The sequence below is a fragment of the Mya arenaria genome, chromosome 9 (assembly GCF_026914265.1).
Source record: "Mya arenaria isolate MELC-2E11 chromosome 9, ASM2691426v1".
Lineage (NCBI taxonomy): Eukaryota > Metazoa > Mollusca > Bivalvia > Myida > Myidae > Mya > Mya arenaria.
The window spans coordinates 68113320-68134248 of NC_069130.1; the positions used below are offsets into that span (position 1 = coordinate 68113320).

The 20929-nt window shown below is 36.5% G+C and overlaps 2 protein-coding genes across 3 annotated transcripts; one reads left to right on the top strand and one right to left on the bottom strand.

Moving 5' to 3' along the window:
• Nucleotides 1-331: 331 nt before the first annotated feature.
• LOC128245398 (triosephosphate isomerase B-like) lies at nt 332-5414 on the bottom strand. The gene is made up of 6 exons (XM_052963538.1): nt 5232-5414; nt 3977-4100; nt 3372-3456; nt 2637-2769; nt 1889-2068; nt 332-1069 (listed from the first exon to the last, which is right to left on the bottom strand). Exons 1-6 carry the CDS (start codon nt 5344-5346, stop codon nt 951-953), a joined length of 756 nt encoding a protein of 251 aa, XP_052819498.1. The 5' UTR covers nt 5347-5414; the 3' UTR covers nt 332-950.
• A 148-nt stretch (nt 5415-5562) lies between these two features.
• LOC128245575 (DNA damage-binding protein 2-like) lies at nt 5563-20165 on the top strand. Of its 2 annotated transcripts, none has more exons than XM_052963774.1 (10): nt 5563-5659; nt 9163-9695; nt 10078-10269; nt 10956-11104; nt 14170-14269; nt 15233-15410; nt 15806-15948; nt 17237-17398; nt 18138-18183; nt 18705-20165. In XM_052963774.1, exons 2-10 carry the CDS (start codon nt 9171-9173, stop codon nt 18956-18958), a joined length of 1749 nt encoding a protein of 582 aa, XP_052819734.1. In that variant the 5' UTR covers nt 5563-5659; nt 9163-9170; the 3' UTR covers nt 18959-20165. The 2 variants fall into 2 exon arrangements, with proteins under 2 accessions (XP_052819734.1, XP_052819733.1); XM_052963773.1 differs by lacking the exon at nt 10956-11104 and adding an exon at nt 11652-11800.
• The last annotated feature ends 764 nt before the right edge of the window (nt 20166-20929 follow it).

The window sequence follows — 20929 nt, forward strand, 5'->3', positions numbered from 1 at the left end:
GTAGAAAATTCAGCTCTCTATGAGCTTATCAAGTAATGCTCACACTGAGCCAATTTCTTACCACTGTGCGCAAGAGTGTACAGTAAAAAAGGTGACACACTCATGTATTCATTAATTTTAGTCAATGACTAAAATAGTACAATTGACAAGTCTCAAAATGTAATACCTCTTATGTTACTGTAGTTATACACAGCTGGTGCAAGTTTCATAACATTTAAAGTCTTTTAGTAACATAGTTATGGGTCCAGACCATGGATGGAAAGGTGCACAATGCCAAATTCCTATGATTATCATTGTATAACTGAACAACAACAGAATAATAAACAGATAGTACTTTCATGTAGATATTTATTATCCTTTCAATCATCACTGGGTTTAAGTGTTAACCCAAGGGAAATGTGTAACCATCAAGATATTGATTTATAATTAAAACAACATAAAATGAACTAATACATAAAAATCTAGCACTTAAATGCAAAAAACAACATAAGTAACAACAGAGTATTGAGACCTCACTAGTAGGAGCTACATGATATTGACAAAATCAATGGCACAATACATGTATCTAATACTGTGTACTGAAATTTCTGAAAATAATTCCTCTCACAGTGTTGTAAAAACTACTACTAATAATAATATCCTGTGAAGCATTTTAATACTAAACAAAGAAGCCCATGTTGAAATGAACAATATGAAATAAAATTGTGTAGAAGACTTTATTCACTTCCAAATAGCAGTTTATAGAATGGTTTTATTCATGAGCTTTATAAGCGTTTTCAGCGTATAGTGTGTACTTCCTAGATAGTTATTGAAAAAGCCTAAACAGAGACCAAGCAGAAATCTGGGAGAACTCATAACTTGCAAAGTGTTCATATCCTTGCACATATGCCAGTTTTATTAACAACTCTTACACTAAGATTTTCATGTAACACTAAGATTTCCGTAGTCCTCTATTTACGTGCTTTCACAATAGTAATAAAGTCAGGTTTAAGAGATGCCCCGCCGACCAGGAATCCGTCAATATCTGGCCTGCCTCCTAAATCCTTGCAGTTCCCAGCATTTACAGAACCTGAAATAGATATAACACATTTTAAAACTTCTTTAACTGATTTCAACTCGATTTTAAAGACAACATCATTTCTATCACATATTTTGCATACCGTAGAACTCAAGTTTTTGGATAATAAATATTTTCTTTCACCTAAATGTGTTTAACCTGTTTAACCTGAAAAACAGGGCAAAAATATTTTCAAAATAAATTCATGGGATTTAAAACCTCGGATTTTCTGATTGTATATTAATGGTAACATTGGACAATCAAGATTTCTTCAAACTGAAGTACTGTTAAAATGTTTTAACACTTTCAGGATATCTTTGTGGGATATTTTTCAACTAATGATTGCATTCAGAAAGGAAAACAACAACAACATTAGAATATATTGTTAGCTTAGACGGTTTGATACATAAAACCCATATTTGTACAGAAAGTGAAACACAATAGTCACACTAGTAACTTTTTCCCCATTTTTTTATATCGAATGATTTCTAATTCATAGACTCGACTCAAAAACTACTCTTATCAGAATGCTCACACCACTATATTTAAACAACTGTATAACTGATAACAGATCAACAGAATTCATACACTGTGAAATGTTGACTTGAACAATTACTTATTTCAAGCAGATTAATTACATCCTGCTGTGTTCATTTGGAAATCCTGAAATCTGTGAAAGTCCCAAATGAAAACCATTTTAATATATATATATAGATAACAATGCCAGTCATCAAAATAAGCCAATTCTTACACAAAACCTGCTATATAAAATTGAGACTTTGGACAAACCTGGAAAGCATTTTAGTGAAACACTTAAAATGCCTCCATTACCTCCATAGATGATTCTAACACTGTTTGCCACGTCCGCAGATACTTTTTCTTTCAGCCATTTGCGCAGTTTTTCATGGACTTCCTGTGCCTGTTCTGGGGTCGCAGTTTTTCCTGTGCCGATTGCCCAGACTGGTTCATACGCAATAACTATGTTGGCCCAGTCTGACTTCTGTATACAGTCTGGAGTAAAATTAAAGAATTCCGTAGAACTCATTAGATAATAATATGGTAATATGGTCTTAAGTTGAACAGCTATTGGTAATTGTTAATTTATTGTGTCAGTTTATTCATTTTTTTGGTCAATATATTTTTTTCTTTTTTTAAATTACTGATATTTTTTTAAAGGCAGTGTGTAATCCATCCACTTGCTTAAATTAACCTAGAAAGAAACCTGCATGGTACCAAATTATCATATTATGACCAAATATATTGCATGATAATACTTGTCTATAAAGGGCTCAAATTCTGTTGATAAAAAATCAAAAGTGCTGTTCAGTGAAAGCCAATGTTTGCCTGTTGTTTTCTTGTCAGTAAAATACAGGACTTAACATAATAACAATAAAATTCCTATGTGTGTATTTTGTCACTGGCAAAGTGTAACAATTTTAATATGAAGATCTTGAACAGTGTCTTAAGAAATGTCCAATGACCATGACAAAACCTTGACATATATTTTATAATGACACCAGCTTTTCCTACTTAAACAAAACTTAACAGTTACTTAAGAAACCCAATATCTCCTCCCTACCAATGATGGCCTGCGTTTGTCGGAAGCACACAGCTTCAGTCTGGCCAGCCTCCCGCTCTTCCAACTTCTCTCCGATACACGCTATGACCTTGAGCCCCGTCTTCAAGGCGTATTGCACCTTCTCACCTACCAACTGAAACCAAATGGATATGCATATTTCAGCAACGTTTAATCAGGCGTCACAAATATTATAACTGCATTTTTGATACGGACCAACTGACATGTCACAAGAGTGGGTGATTATCAGTCAGGTGAGTTCAAGTATTGCTTGCAAACCATATTTTTCTATAGCTTTATACATTCTAAGTGTATATGAATTACATGTACACTCTTTTCTCCTATATTTTAAAAAGCAAGAAATAGTTCAAAGCACAACGGAGGCAGCAGGCCTTACAAATATTGACAAATTCTATTTCTAAAGTTGTATATCTGAAAAAGCCTATTTTTCATTCAAAGCATATTAATTTTCATTTCTGAAAAATTCTGATTTTTTTCTTTTTATCAGTTAAACCCTTGTGATCTACCTGAATCTTGATAGCTTTAAACTTATAAATGACATTAACTCACTACCCAGGGTTCCCAATAAGTTTAGGTTGAACCATATATAAAATAGTTAAGTTACCGACCAGCTAATAATTATTCCGCAAAAAAATCACTTTTTTTCTCCAAATTTGAACCGGCCCAATTGCCATTTTAACTGGACAGTAGCCAGTCCTTATTGAGAACACTGTGTACCTGGTCTGACTCTCCAAAAACGTGTCTCCTCTCTGAATGACCAAGTATCACCCACTCACATCCAACATCCTTAATCATGTCTGCGCTGTGGAGATATGAGAAACAGAGTCGATAAATAACGCATGTAGAAGCAACAACATGCTGAGACTCAATTTCTCGATAGTCAGTTTATTTTTAATATGTTAGCATATATTATTATAGCGCACTAAAAATGATGTAAGATTTAATCACTCAAAGACAGTTTGATGTAAAAAACATTAAAAAAGTTCATCTTTTTATGCTTCCCATTTATTGAGGAGATTTACCGGTAGGGTCACAATTCTCTAATATCACAAATAATTTAAGTTCTGTTATGTATCTAAATATATATTTATTTGTGGCAATTTTTCAGACTTTTTTTAACTTTGTCAAGGGCCATAACTATTGTTAGAAAAAGCATATTTCGAAGAAATCACAAATACAAAATTGCCCATGCTAAATTACATTCCTGTGAAGTTTTATGAGTATTACATACATTTGGAGCTACATCATCACATCAGACACAAGATTATTCAAGAACATGATGTGACATGAAGCGAAGTGTTGGCTTAAATAAACATGTGTACCTATTATCGCCAGTAAAAGCACCAGAGGCAACTTTATAGCAGTTCTGTCCCGCAACTCCTACGGCTGGGTTCACTTTTTGCCTCACATAGTCTAGGTAGATTGCTGATGGACCAACAACAACCTCTGAAAAAATATTGAAACTGACACACATAAATTTGCAAATTCATTTAATAATTAATTTTATTAAAGAAAAGAACTATATTCTATACTAATTATTTCAACTGTTGAAGGAAATATCACAGTGGTTAAAGGTTCAAGGAAATATCACAGTGGTTAAACGGCTGCAATTTAGATTGCATTTTATGAAAAATGAAAACCATATTCTATACAGCAAACATGTTCCAGTTTCAGGAGATTTGGTTGCTGGGTACTACACTAGTCCAAACATTGTATGTGGGCAGATTTTTTCACAATTAATATGGCAAATGCTTCACATACAAATTGATGCCATTTTTAACAAGTTGTTCCTATTGGGATTCTGGATTAAAGCATATTACAGTTTCAGATTTGGGAGTTGGACATTAATGTATATAATAGGGAACATTGTGTTTCCAGTAATTAGTTGTATTCTTTAAGGCATTTTTAAAGGATATGTATGTATTTCTTTAGACCTAACAGTCAAGGATAACCCGTGAAAGTGGAAGTACTTATTTCCAACGGGGTCCTTTGTTTTTGCTGAAGGGACAGCATGCTGAAGAGACAGTGGTGGGATAGAAGGAAGTCCGGGTGCTATACCCTAGCTCTTTTTCGAAGAGACCCCTTTGTGCTCAGTGTAAAGCACCGATACACGGGGTACAACTTTCCTGGGTTAAACCAGTACTGATTACTTTTCCAAGCACTACCCTTTAAATGCCAAGCGCCAGAAAGGGAGCTACTTGTACTAACTTTTAACGTCTTTTGGTAAGACGCGGCCAGGGATCGAACCCACGACGTCTCGCTCCCTAGGCAAAACCAGTATTTGGTTATATAATGGCCTTTATATATCATTTAAGACCAAACAATGAGTCAGTTTCCTGGAAATTCAGGGTCAAGTGGTCGCCCTTTACAAAGACAATAAAATGCCAATTTTCACAAGTTACAGTTACCATATCATATTCTTACTAAAATTTGTTAAAAAAAAAATATATAAAAAAAAAATAAAAAATAAAACGGACGGGGGGCGTGGTGTGTCAAAACAACGCAACCTGCCCCTGTGGTTCCGTAAACCCTGGTTCGAGGTATTCGGGAACGAATTGACCTTAACAATAAACATACCTACGTCCGGATCAACGCAATCTTTGTTCACAAATTCGATAATTTTGTCAACGCTCTGTTTGTTTCCGTTCATTTTCCAGTTACCACCAACGAAAAACTTTCTTTGAGACGACATTTTTCAGTGCGGATCTTTTTTCTCTGCCGGTTCGACCTCCACAGAAATTTGATAGGTCAAGGACGCTAATTAAGCCTCAAGGACGAATTTATAAAATGTTTTTAATTTTCGCAAATACACATTTAAAAAAATTACAAGTATTTACAATTTAAGTGGAAAAGCTATAAAAAGTGTAAAACGATTGTTACAGTTCAGTCTAAAGATTTTTTCCTAAATTCGACCTCGCGCAATAAGAATCATGCGGAGCTGATTTTCCCGCAAAATATTGTTTATATAACCATCGTTTCATTGCTCTTGTTGGTACATATATCAGGTGAGTTTCATTACTTCTCCTTGTTGCAAATGTATGAACTATGGTATATTATTAACTATTGCTTTATTTAATTAATTGTTATGTGAAACTTCACATTTTCTCGGCTTCTAGAAACACTAAAGTTACAACTCGTAATATAAAGACTTAAGTAGTTTAAATCTGCAAACTGTTCAGACATTTTTTATACTGGTACATAATTAACCAGAGTAGCATTTCGTGTAATGCTACAATGTGTCTTCCTTTCTCTGTTCGAATGCTGACCAGATTTCAGTTGGCACTTCTGTATTATAATTATATTTACGTACCTGGAAATAGCATTAAATTTTCAATCATTATGAGTAAACTTTTTTATAATGTCTTAGTCCATGACTGGAGGAATGCCAACGTAGCGCCTGTCTACAAAAAGGGGGATCGTCACACTGCTGAGAACTACCGTCCTGTGTCTCTCACCTGCGTTGTCTCCAAACTACTGGAACACATCATTTGCCACCACATCCTCAACCATCTAGACAACAACAACGTTCTTACATCTCTGAACCACGGTTTCAGGTCGGGTTACTCGTGCGAATCCCAGCTCGTCGTCACTGCACATGATCTCCTTGGGCATTTCGATCGCAACAAGCAGGTGGATACCATCATACTGGACTTCAGCAAGGCGTTCGACACAGTGCCTCATCAACGACTGCTCCTCAAGCTAGAGAATTATGGAATTCGAGGACCACTACTGAAATGGATCTCCCACTTCCTGACTCTGCGAGAAATGTGTGTCGTCGTTGAAGGTGAGAAGTCCCGGCAAGTCCCCGTTGGATCCGGCGTCCCCCAAGGCACTGTGCTCGGACCCTTGCTGTTCCTCTGCCATATCAACGACTTGCCCGAGAGAGTGAAGTCCACCATCCGACTTTTTGCTGACGACTGCCTGCTATACCGGGCGATTAACTCGTTCCGAGACCACAAACAGCTGCAACAAGACCTAGACGCTCTACAACAATGGGCCAATGACTGGGGGATGAAGTTTAACGCGAAGAAGTGCTACCTTCTGAGCTCAAAGCACAAATCCAGCTTCTTCTACCAAATCAACAACTCCATACTACAACGTGTAGAAACCAACCCCTACCTCGGCATAACATTCTCCGAAGATATGAAGTGGAATAACCACATAACCAACACAGCAAAGAAGGCCAATTCAACCCTTGGATTTCTACGTCGCAACCTCCGGTACTGTCCAAAAGAATGCAGGAGGAACGCATACCTGGCTCTAGTTCGGTCCAAGCTCGAGTATGGCTGCGTCATTTGGGACCCCTACTCAACCAGTGACATCAACCGACTAGAGAAAATCCAGCGATCGGCAGCACGCTTCATCACTAGGGATTACCGCTCTCGACATGATGGTGCGGTCACAGAGATGCTGTCCCAACTAGACCTCCTCCCACTTCAAGAGAGACGTCGCCACCAGCGGTTGACCTTTCTGTACAAGATGGTGAAAGGGCACGTACCGGCCATCAATATTGAACACTATCTCACACCTTTGAGACCGAAACGAACAATTAGGGCTAAACGTTTTGAAAACTTTATCACCAAAAACATTGTGGAAAACTCAGTGAATAATAACAAACAGTGCTTTTCAAATATAGATAGTAGATCAGCCAATTTCAAGAACTCATTCTTCGTGAGAACTGTTCCAGAGTGGAATCAATTAAGTGACAGTGTGGTAGATTCATCAACCATAGATTGCTTCAAATCAGCTCTACTTACAGACAAATAAAAACTAATTTTATGCGCACACCCCCGTCAAGTGAAAGCCAGTATTGGTAGCTTTGACGTATCCATACAGATACCAGATAGTCCATTAAAATTGAAAAATAAAAATTCAAAATGCTACACAGGTCATAGTTTTTTATGAATTCCTCAATAATATGTAGCCACCCCTGTTGATACTGTCCCACAGGATTGAATTTTGTGTAAGTCACTAAATGTGAAGGAGACTCAAGCCTGACTCTCCATTATGAAGATGTACATGCAAGACTTATAAAACAACTTGTTCTTTTTTGTTTTATTATAAAATACTTAAAGTGCAACAATTATATAGTTTGAGTTACATATTCTTCCAAGTTCTATTTGGTTATGCACCAGTCAATTGTAACCACGGCCCCCCCAGGTCCGGGGAATAGCGGGTACTTTGACTTTCAGTCCAGCCAACCCCGGCTAAAAACCCCGGCCTACAGCGACGAACAGATGGTAAAATCCCTGCCAAATGCCCCCGCACCCCAGAGACCCTAGGTAAGGCCCATTCTGAGCTATATTTAAAGCGAAGACAAAACCACCGCATTCACCCGGCACTGCGGGGCCACCTGAAAGGTAAAAACACGGCCCATTTTCCCGGCTATCCCTGGTATACCCCCGGACCTGGGGGGGCCATGGTTACAATTGACTGGTGCATTATTTTAAAACGGTGTCAAGGTAGTCATTGCAAATACAAAATCATAGCTGTTTAAACAAGATAAAATGCAATATAATCTTCTTTGGCAGTATTGCCATTTCTCCTGGTCAGTGTCAGTAATTGGAAAGATGAACATTTTAGTTTGCATTAATTTGGACAAGAGTAAGACTTTATGCATCTCGGCAATTGTGGTTATATAGCTAAAGAACTTCAGCGAACACATTATATATATTACCTCTTGGGACGAGTTCATGTGTAGTAAACATCAAAAAAATAAATATCAACCTTAAAGTTATTAAAACCAGAACTAGTGGTTAAATAGCCAGGCAGAAAATAATAACTCCCTGTAAGCCTACATGTAGAAATTTAGTCCTTGGTTGGTGTCTTAGCAGAGCTCATGCCGAAATGGATATGTTTATTTTATGAATGGGAAGAATCCTCAAGTGCCTTAAAGAAGCATACCAGCTTGGATCTTACACAAGAAAAAATGCTATTGAGGCATTGCTATATTAATCAGCTACAATTTTCCAGAGCGTGAAAAAATGTATCAATATTTACTTAGAACAACAAAGTTTGAATACATCTAGTTCAGTGATTATTTCCATGACTCTATGACAGATTGTTGGCATGTCATGTACCACTGCCCTTTGTATGATACTGGTAACATCTAAAAAAAAAAAGATGGATTTTGACAATGTTCCTTGTTTAGATTTTGTTTTATTGTTTTCGAAGATTCATAGATAGACATGTATTTGTTGCAAGAGACAATATGTAGTGGACATGTATAATAAGTAAGGCTTAATAATTGTCAAGTTATGCCCATTATTTTGTTTTCCATCAGGGGCGTTCTTGTTTATGTTACATGATCTCATTTTGCCCAAATTATTTTTTTTTCCAAAATTAAAAAGGCACAGGTGAAATAAATCAATCGAGCATATGAATTTAAGTGAAGGGAAATCTAACATATTGTACTGAAACACATCCAGTAGCAGTCAGCCTCAAGACTAATTATTAAATTATTTAACTTGTTGAACTTTTATGCTATAATAATTCCATATTTTTTTAGGAAAAACCATGGAAAGATCTCTGAGGCAGAGTTCTAGGAGGATTGCAGTACCAGAATATGATGAGAATGCAGACTTTCATCCCCCAAAGAAGAAAACAAGGTCCAGGGTAGAAAACACAAACACTGCAGTTGTCATGAGTCGGACACCAAGGCATACAAAGGCCGGTACTCAATCTGTGAAAAAGCCGCTTAGTAACATGGCTGGTGAAACCAATGTTAAAGAAGGGAAAGCTGGGTTAAAAAAGGGTAATAGCAAAAACATTTTAGGGCATGTTCAAGAAGACAGAAAAAGCCCATCAGAGATCGTTAGTGGGAGGACAAAATTTACGACATCTACATGCAGTTTTGCAGATTCCAGTTCAAAAAGTCAAACCAATGACCCTTTTCTTAATCAATTAAATAAATTAGGCTTTGGGAAACAAAGTGAAATATCCAAAACATCCATCAGCTTCAGGAATTCTAACAGATTTGACACTGTTCATAGCCTACAAGACTTTTGCACGAGTTTCAAAAACAGAATACAGTTACAGAAGGTATACATGTTTAATTTGCTTTGTTTAAATAATTTTATAATACTACATGATTGTGAAGTTTAGATAACTGAACACAAGTCATGCACATACAATTTGATATATATTTTTATACTTCATTTTACATATAAATCTTATCCAAGTAATTCAAGTTCAAGTATATAATGTTTGTTAAAGAAAACATGGCAGCCTCAGTTACAGTTTACTTTAAAAATTTAAATTAGTTCTTTACATAATGTTAAAAATTTAAAAAAAATGTATCTCATGTTGGAGGTATTACTATAATTACTCTTAGTATAAATTTAAGATGACAATTTTTGAAAAATGTGACGAATCAAAATTAAACTGTTTTTAAAGATAAATAACTTTATTCTTTCCTATTCAGTCACTCCAAAGCCCAATTATCACCCTTACGAAAGAACTGGGACTGTTCAGAACTGCAAGCCCGTTTGACCGGAGAGTTACAGCCCTTGAGTGGCACCCAACAAGGCAGAACATTCTGTGTGTGGGGTCCAAGGGTGGAGACATCTTTCTCTGGGATACAGAGGGAGTTGGGGAGGATAAGATGATCACAGGGGTATACGCTTTTCTTGAGTTCTGTAGGTGATTAAAGGTACTCGCTCATGTTTTGACACCAAAACTAGTTTTCCTGGTATTGCATCTGAAAAACACTTTTTCTATAATTTGAATAGTGTTTGATACTGAAAAAAAAAATGCAATTAATAAAAATAAAATAATAATAAAAAAATAAAAAGGATTTTAGTCGAGTTCAACCCCACACATGTACTGTCAAGAGAAAATAGAAAACCGATAGCAAAAAACCACTTGACCACATGGACTCGTGCATACATTGTTACTTATGAGATATTTTAACATTTATTAAATACCTTGAAATCAACCAATCACGCTACAGCCTTTTTTGGAATTGTGTTAGAACCCGATTTGGAAATCTTGAAATTCAAAGACAATAATTGAGCATATATCAACATTTGTTTGAACCAGCTGTCAGTAACTTAGTTTAACACTCCTGAATTGTCACACTTGATTTCACATTAAAAACAAAACAAAATGTAAAAAGTGCATATATGGTTAGAAGACTTTTCAACAGGTATTACATTTTATAATGATTTGAACTGTTAACATCTTTTCCACAGTTAGCATGCGAAGAGAAACTTGCTACAGATTATCTTTTATGTTAGAAATTAAATAAAAAAATATATATATAGTATTTATATATATATGTCCTAAAATAACTCCATTTAGACTGGAGCAAATGGTTCGTGTCAAGAAGTAAAATTCTGGCCCTGGGATTCAGACAAGGTGGTCAGTGCATCTATAAACGGGACCGTTAAGCTTCACCAGTTTGACCCTCAACATGATATCGTGCTGGCAGATACTATGAACTCTTTTGAGTAAGTTATGTTTTTGATTGTTAGTAAAAGTATGCACCTGTATATGTTTTCTGTAACCATTCATTGAAAATTTGACTTCATTATACAAACTCAAATTCTTCTTGAGCTTGGGATCAGTATTGTTCAACAAACTTTGTCAAAAGAAATCAAGAATTTTAGCAAGACCGGAAAGCTGTTGGGGCTTGCAGTGCTTGCGGAGCTTGTTTATTTTTATCAATGTGTAACTTGATGTGAAACTTTAATACAACATTTTTATTACTTTCTGTTAAGATTTTCCTGGTCTTAAGGATTATTTTAACTTGCCAGTCATATAGGCTTTTGGCTTAAATAGTATTTTAAGTTACAAAAAAACACTTACAGATGCATTCTTTGGATTGTTTCACATGCTGTAGAATAAAGAGATTTAAAAAAAGCATTCTTTACGCATATGTTAAACATGACTAGCCCTTTTATTTTTTTGACTAACTCTACAGCATGTGAACTTATATATATATTTTTAAATGCCATAGATCATTCATGATGAATTTTATTCATTTTATAACTAAAGATAGGAGAAGGTGGATCGTGTCAGGCAATGAAATTTTGGCCGTGGGACTGTGGAAAGATTATCACAGCATCTATAAATGGAAGAGTGACCCTTCATGACATTGAAACATCATCAGAAAATCCACTGGCCGACACTATGAACTGTTTAGAGTAGGTTATTGTTTGGAGCGAATGTATTCACTCAGCATACAACAAGCATGTTCAATGAATATTGTTTTTATCTGAGATATCTTGGTACTTTATGAAAGCAAACTGTAACAAATGCTAGTGTCTTTCTAATTTATTCATTTTAAGTATAATCAACTTATGTTAAGTCTTGGACTCAAATAAAACTCATGCCAATAATGTTTGTTTATGACAAAATATTAGGAATATGAATTTTCAGTCAGAGTGTTCTGGAAAGTATTTCAAATATGAATTGGCTACTTGTATATATGCAAAGTAGCCACCTGGGTAATAACATAAAAATGTATGTTTTGCCACTGAGATAATCGTACCCACAGGCATCTGAATCATTGTTTTGTCACTAAAATGTTGTTTAAAACCATTTTGGGTACATACAATGAGATAAACAACACATCTGAAGATATTTAGTGTCTTTGATATACATAAGTTTCTCTTTTGTATATTAAAGACACTAAATATCTTCAGATGTGTTGTTTATCTCGTTTCTCTTTTGTATATTAAAGACACTAAATATCTTCAGATGTGTTGTTTTATCTCATTGTATGTACCCAAAATAGTTTTAAACAACATTTTAGTGACAAACAATGATTCAGATGCCTGTGATCGTACCTACTACTCAAGTTTTGTCTCTGATGAAAAACACAATTTCAAGCAATAAGTGATAAATCATATCACTGATATACACTTGATTAACATTAATGATTATACATCACTACTTTTGTAATCATTCATTACATGCTGATGCATGATATCCTGTAAGAGGTTGTTTGGTAAGTACAGTGGTTAGTGCTCTCGTTTTTCACCAAGCCTTCCTGGGTTCAGTTCCTGACTCAGGCACATGTGTTTGTGGTATGTGGTCACCAAGCCTTCCTAGGTTCAGTTCCTGACTCAGGCGCATGTGTTTGTGGTATGTGGTCACCAAGCCTTCCTACGTTCAGTTCCTGACTCAGGCACATGTGTTTATGGTATGTGGTCACCAAGCCTTCCTGGGTTCAGTTCCTGACTCAGGCACATGTGTTTATGGTATGTGGTCACCAAGCCTTCCTGGGTTCAGTTCCTGACTCAGGCACATGTGTTTGTGGTATGTGGCCACCAAGCCTTCCTGGGTTCAGTTCCTGACTCAGGCGCATGTGTTTATGGTATGTGGTCACCAAGCCTTCCTGGGTTCAGTTCCTGACTCAGGCGCATGTGTTTGTGGTATGTGGTCACCAAGCCTTCCTGGGTTCAGTTCCTGGCTGAGGCACATGTGTTTGTGGTATGTGGTCACCAAGCCTTCCTGGGTTCAGTTCCTGACTCAGGCACATGTGTTTGTGGTATGTGGTCACCAAGCCTTCCTGGGTTCAGTTCCTGACTCAGGCACATGTGTTTATGGTATGTGGTCACCAAGCCTTCCTGGGTTCAGTTCCTGACTCAGGCACATGTGTTTATGGTATGTGGCCACCAAGCCTTCCTGGGTTCAGTTCCTGACTCAGGCACATGTGTTTATGGTATGTGGCCACCAAGCCTTCCTGGTTTCAGTTCCTGACTCAGGCACATGTGTTTGTGGTATGTGGCCACCAAGCCTTCCTGGGTTCAGTTCCTGACTCAGGCGCATGCGTTTATGGTATGTGGTCACCAAGCCTTCCTGGGTTCAGTTCCTGACTCAGTGGCCACCAAGCCTTCCTGGGTTCAGTTCCTGACTCAGGCACATGTGTTTATGGTATGTGGCCACCAAGCCTTCCTGGGTTCAGTTCCTGACTCAGGCACATGTGTTTATGGTATGTGGCCACCAAGCCTGTCTGGGTTCAGTTCCTGACTCAGGCACATGTGTTTATGGTATGTGGTCACCAAGCCTTCCTGGGTTCAGTTCCTGACTCAGGCACATGTGTTTATGGTATGTGGTCACCAAGCCTTCCTGGGTTCAGTTCCTGACTCAGGCACATGTGTTTATGGTATGTGGTCACCAAGCCTTCCTGGGTTCAGTTCCTGACTCAGGCCCATGTGTTTATGGTATGTGGCCACCAAGCCTTCCTGGGTTCAGTTCCTGACTCCGGCGCATGTGTTTATGGTATGTGGTCACCAAGCCTTCCTGGGTTCAGTTCCTGACTCAGGCACATGTGTTTATGGTATGTGGTCACCAAGTCGTACAACTTTGTTTCATCTGGGTTTTCAGCTTTCCCAGACACACTCGACCACACTTCTGCTTAACACCTGGCTTACAAAAGGGATTAATATAATGTTGTTATAACTTGTTTCAAAATCGTTGGAAAATAGACAAGTTAAACATAAGGTTGCACAGATTTTGACTGTTCCATAGTTCTTTGATCTTACAGTGTTTAATTCGGGAATTTTAGTCACTGGTACTGCAGTTTGGATGTGTGTGCAAGTCGATACTTGATAGCTGCAGGCAGAAACAATGGTATCCTCCACATGATGTCTACGGAGGGGAGAAAGGTCAGTTTCCTTATACTTTGTAACTAGGATTAAAACTACTGTTGGGAGGGATGGGGAATAATTCTTTATATAATAAATCTATTGGCCCATGTTCAAAGAGGGTCTGAAATCCGAGTGTAAATTCAGACTCAGAATTAAACAATTTTCAGACTTATTGATATTCTTGTCGAAAGGAAATTTAAAATGAAATAAGGATTTTCAGGTCTGATTTAGATTTAAACTATGTTCATGTTGTACCTTTTGGTCTTGGATTCTCTGTCCATCCATACTGGCATGTTCAGGCATACAACTTGGACTGTGGTTTATCTTTTCTCTAGTTACCAGTTATGTTTTATATATATAGCAACTGTTTGATTGTTTTCCCAAGTTCAATATTGGTGAACATTGTTTAATGAAACTTGGACAATAATAATAAACTGTGCTGATTTCCACCACATGCAGATTCTGTACTGTAGACCATTCTTTTTTCACATAATTATTATAAATACCAAAGTACCTAGTTGAACATTTAAATGGAAATTTCACTATTGATATTCTGCTGGAAAAAAGTGACAATTAGATTTGAGAATAGAGATTTGCAGTTTTAAGTCTGAATTCAAACTTGAGAATCTTTGTATGTAGGAACCCTAGCATAGAACCACACCTAGGTCTCCATGGCGAGAATGTTGCTGCCTTGTAGATACCATAGTGCTATTTGATTTTAGGTTTTCACGTAGAAATCTGTATATAAATCATGTACTTTTTCTGGAGGCATGGCTTAACCTTTCAAGCTCATTTTCTATTGGTTGACTTATTCTATTTTTAATTGGTTAACACTGTTTTGATTAATATTGTTGCGTGAAAAAGAGGGCTTTTATGTGATGCTCTCAAATTGCATTATGTCTACACAACTTTACCGAGTCTTGAGAGCTCGCCATATGTAGTGTTTATGCATTTCACACTGAATAACAATTCTATTTTCAGGTATTTGAGTTTCGTCTTCATAAGAACAAGATAACACATGTAGAGTTTTCTCCACGTGAGGATTGGCTTCTTTGTACAGCCTCTGTTGATCGAACTGTGCAACTCTGGGATGTTCGGAATATGGGTGACCGCAAACATGCTTTGGAAGTTCTTAACCATAATGCACCTGTGAATGCAGGTTTGTGGAAAATTGTTTTCCTAACTTAATTATCAATCCTTCTGCTCTTAAGTTGATGTTAATTTTTGTTCTCATCAGTTTAGCCTAAATAATTTGACCCCATTTATTTGCAACTATATGTAAAACATCATTCATAATTATGTTTACAAGTAATAATTATTAAAGTGGTTTGGACATTTATAGCAATTGACCTAGGCCAAAAGACATTTTTATAATGGAAAAGAAAAAATCTTGGAAATGTTGAATTAATGGATATTTAAAAACATTCTGTCAATTATTTTGAATACTTCTTTTGCACGTTTGAAAACCTGATTTGATGTGTTCTTATGACACTAAAATGAACCTGATTTGTTCTTGTCTTAAGACACTCAAGGGATGCAAAACTTGTGTTACAGCGTACTTCAGTGAGACAGATGGTTGTCGCTTGTTGACCACTGACCAGGGGAGGGAACTCCGTGTGTACCGATCCCCATCATGGCATCTGGAGACAAAGATAGAGCACCCACATAGGTTCTTTCAGCACATCACACCTTTCAAGGTTTGTGTAGGAAACAGCTTTATAAAAATGTATTTATAAATATAATAATAATGACTTGATTTTAAGTGAACAACATGTTTGGAAACTTGGAAGTACCGTATCAATTTTCAAAATGATCCACAGCATATCTGGAAGGAGGATTATATTGGTCCCAGATTATTTGAAAACTTTTTCCCTTAATGTCATGATGGTAACTTAAGTTCAGATAGTATGGAAGTTATCCAGGCCAGATACATGAAGCTCAAATGACCCTGACTGGCAAGCAATTACAGTGGTTTCCAGACTTGAGCTTTAAAATTGTGCCCACATATGGTTCTGTGACATTTATAGGCTGTTTTCTCAGCCCAATTCTGTCTTCGACTGTACATGACAAGATGTGTTTTTACTAAAATGTTATGATAATATGAAGACTAGTCTTCCATTTGCCATGTAAAAATACAGTGGCATGGTCTTAACCTTTGTGTCTCTGGTGTTGTTTAAGTGAGTTGTGTTGTAGTCTTGCCTGAAACTATTTCAAGTATTTAAAACAAATAAAGCCCCAACAGTTCATAGTGAATCCAGACATTGTTAGTCTTACATTAGCATTCATTAGGTGAAATAATTGAATGAACATGTCATAATTATCATGATCATTCCCTTCTGCCAGGAATGAGGACATGCTGATATTAAGAGTATAACATGTACAACTGTTCCTTTAAAGTGACTGTGTCACAGATTGGCACCAAAAAAGGTTGTTTCTGTAACGAATCTCAGGACAATTATCTAATAGAATGTGTTACGCTTTGATATCAAAATTGTAAAAAAAAGGACCAAAATGTAAAAAAAAATTGTGTAGGTGAACGGGTTCGAACCCGTGTCCCCAAAATTGAAGTCCAACTTCTTACTAACTGAGCTTTTAAGGCTCACTCTAATCGGGTGACATAATTAAGCTATACACCTACCTCGGTAATATCACGTGATAACACTGACTAGCCGATCACGCATAAGGAATGAATTCTACCTGGTAGACATACCCAGTAATCTTTTTTAATGGAAAAATACGAAATAACTGCTCAACTTAAATAAATTGTAAACTATGTGGTACTTCAGTTAGTAAGTTTCAATGCATTGTACACATCAATACCAAGTTTATGTCATTTTTCGACAATTTTCTTTTTTTTCTGCTATTTTATCATCTGTGGGACAGATATGGTTTATATAAAGCAAATGACTGCAGTGGTCTGGTCAATGCTCATAAAGTAACAAATGCCTCAAAACAAGAACAAAACCTAGAGAACTTCTCTTTCAGGCAACCTGGCATCCCCTACAAGATTTGGTTGTATGTGGCCGCTATCCAGACAAGACGTTTCCAGGCTCAGGCAATGAGTTGAGAACAGTTGATGTGTTTGATGCGGGAACCGGAGATCAGGTTTCCCAGATATACAGCCCTGGCACAGATGGCCTTTGTCCAGTAAGCTTTTTCCATATTTCGTCCGAAGTGTATTTATATATTTTCTGGTCGTATCTTAAACATGTCTTTGTGATTCATGGAAATAGAAAACGTCTTAAGTATGTACTAAGAAGTGGAAGGCTTTCACAGTGTTGCACCCACCATTACTGTCAACAATCAGTCTAAATGAAACCGAGACTACTGTAAGCCGGTTATTAGAGGCATTGACAGTCTTGCACCTACCATTGCTGTCAACAATCAGTCTAAATGAAACCAAGACTACTGTAAGCCGGTTATTAGAGGCATTGACAGTCTTGCACCTACCATTGTTGTCAATACACAGTCTTTAAAATCGAGACTGCTGTAAGCAAGTCACTTAAGGAGTTGAAAGTGTTGCAACTACCATCACTTTACACAAACATTCTGAGATTCATGTTTTCATACTTTCAATGTACATTGTTTCTGATTGACATCTCTGTTAGAATGGATTAATTTTTTGTCCTCGATACCCATGTCATATTATAATTACATTTTATAACAAACATGTCATGTTTATATCTACATATGTATAATTATATAGCACTGTTAAAAGTTTATAGAGTTGGTTATGTGTGTTAATGGCAGTGAATTATCAGGAAAACATTCATTTTCAAAGCATAAATTGAACTAATATGTTGGAATAACTAATATGTAGAACTCCAGTGTTTACAAATCTTGTCATAACTGCTTGTTGTCATTTCCTGTATCATTGAATTTCCAGTTAAACAAGTTCAACAGACAAGGAGATGCCATGGCGTCAGGAATGGGTGAGTTATGTCTTAGATAGGCCAGAGATAGAATATTTTAGAATCTTATTCTGACCCGCCTCTGTCTGTTTACAAAAATCTTTCTCTACCAGAAGAGGTTGGTTAAAAAAACAAGGAAACAGCATCAACTTGAAACATACCACTTATGTCATGCCTTTTAATTAAAACAAAAAGTGAGGAAAAAGTGGCCATTCTAAGGCAGTGACCCTAACATTTATTGATAATGATATTTATAGGCATGTGAGGTATGTCTGTGCTGATTTTGTACTTTGTGTGTCTTGTTAAGTGTTTGAAAGGCCTTGTGCCTTTAAAAAGAGCCTTTGTTAAATGTTTTACTTGATGTCAATTATGATAGATAATATGTGTAGATGCCTAATCACTGCCAGTGATGTGAATGATGTGCTACCTGAGAAGAACAACTTCTACTGTATCAGTTGTCACACAAATCCGGAATGTTATCACATGAAGAAAAGTATAGAAATTTACAAACATTTCGTAATATTGTTTCCCTTTCATTTCAGGTTTCCATGTCCTGCTTCGGAACAGAAAACAGTTCATAGAGCATAAACAAGCAGTTCTTGTGGACTCAATCAAATCTGCCCTTGGACTGCCCACGTCAGGTCAAGGTGAAAGGTCAAATCATAGCACAGGAGGTCAAAGGTCAAACCCAAAAACAAAGAAGAAAAAAGGTGGTGACAAGAATGTTGATGATTTAAAAAAGAAAGCAAAAAGAAATGTAAAGACCAAGGAGATTCCTGGTGCAGGAAAAAAGTGAAAAATGTGATTAGATATGAGTCTTCTATCTCAGGGATAAAGTGGTTTTTATTTTGTCACATAAGGACCCACCAATGTGTTCAAATCCAAGTTCACAGTTCAAGTAAAGAAAGGAATGATTTCTGTATTGTGTAAGGTGACAGTTGTGTGAGTGCCTGAGAACGATAGCTCACCATGGTAATATCCTTGTTATACATGAAGCCAAAGCAATCCTTGAAATTTCCACAAGCCTGGTGTCTTGCTCTTGTTAAATAATGTGTGGACTTGATCAAACTCATCGGTTTATACAGCAACGGTAGTTGAAGAAAGTGTACCTAAATCCTAATTTTGATGACTTTCTAAGATCAAAACTTAGTGGCTTGTGTTCACTGGACAACCATTCTTCTGTGATTCGTTTTGTGAGAAACTTAATTATTCAATTTTGTGACCAATACTTTTTGATAGATATTACTTTTCACAGTCAGTTATAAATAGGACTGCTGGTCAGTTACTTCGCAAGGTTTTTATATAAGCGACTTCGTTTATATTGCTTTTTGAGTTATGCTTTATGTTAACACTTTTGCTAGTGAAAAGAAATAAATTTACAAAATGTACTTGAATGATAATTGGTATTAAACCAACACTTAAATTTTGATATGTTTTTTGTGTCTCCGCCATGCTATGCAGAGAGAGGCAATTTTTTTAAAGCAGTGATGTCTATTTAACTGTCTGTCTGCCACACTCTCGAGTCTGCTCAGTTTATATTCAACCCCTCGAAGAATTTTCATAAAACTCAAACCAAAAAAAAAGCCAATTTTCAAGCGGGCTGAGTCAATGTCACAGTTCAAGGCCAAAGGTTCTTGACATAAGCAATGCACTTAAATCGGCACTTAAAGAATTGTCACACAAATTGAAATAAAGAAATAATGTCATCTTGCTCAATACTCTTCAATATCGTTCATGTGCATTCTACAATCAATCCTGGAGCAACTGGAAAATGTTTGTTTCAAACTGCTTACTTATGTTTGTATATAATGTTGTTAATAGTGTATTTTCTGTTCATCTAGATCACACCACATATTTCATTAATTATACGACTTTGAATAATGTTCTTTTTTATTTCTTATATTAAAAACCTGTATATATGATAATGATGAAAATTCTTTTTCGAAAATAAATAATACATTACGTTCATACCAATTCTTATTTCACAAATAAATCCTATTTTAACTGTTTATATGTTGTTGCAATCTCTGATGTTTCTGTCACTATGAAGTACGTTCCTATTCCTATGCCCAGTCAAAATATTTGATATCGATGGAAGACTATCAACATAATTTAGATGAGAGACAACAATACCATAAGGTGTCGCATAACTACATGTAGCTTCATAGGCACTTCGGTTCTTCCTAAGGTTTACTATTAAAGCCCCACTGATGTACTTGATTAATTATTGCCTCAATGGCACACAGCACACAGGGTTGGTCAGTATTTCACCTGTGTTACTAAATGACCAAATATAAAAAGTTTTGGCAGATTTTCACACAACCCGAATTTACCTTTGGTCATAAATGTTAATCCACTAAATCACAATCATTGCGTCACCCATCATTAATACTAAGCGATCTATGGATACTTCAGTGCCTGCTGCGCTTTGATTCTTTGGGAGGGGGCACACGTCCATATGTGCGTACCAGAATTGCACCTCTAACACCAAATCCTGGGGCCGCCATTGTATTTTTAATCATTTCACTAAGCAAACAAAACCCTTTCTAAATGGTCAAGATTATGTTTTGTCAAATTATTGTATTGCCAATACATTTCTTTTAGTAATTCAGCAGTAGGCAGTTACTGATTTTTAATGATTTCAATCACGTGAAGTGGCAGATATAAACAATGGCTGGCCCAGAAGTGGGTAGATTACTCAATATAATGGATAAAGATTGCTAGTATGTACTTACAAAAATAAATAGTATCATGCGACGCTGTGCAA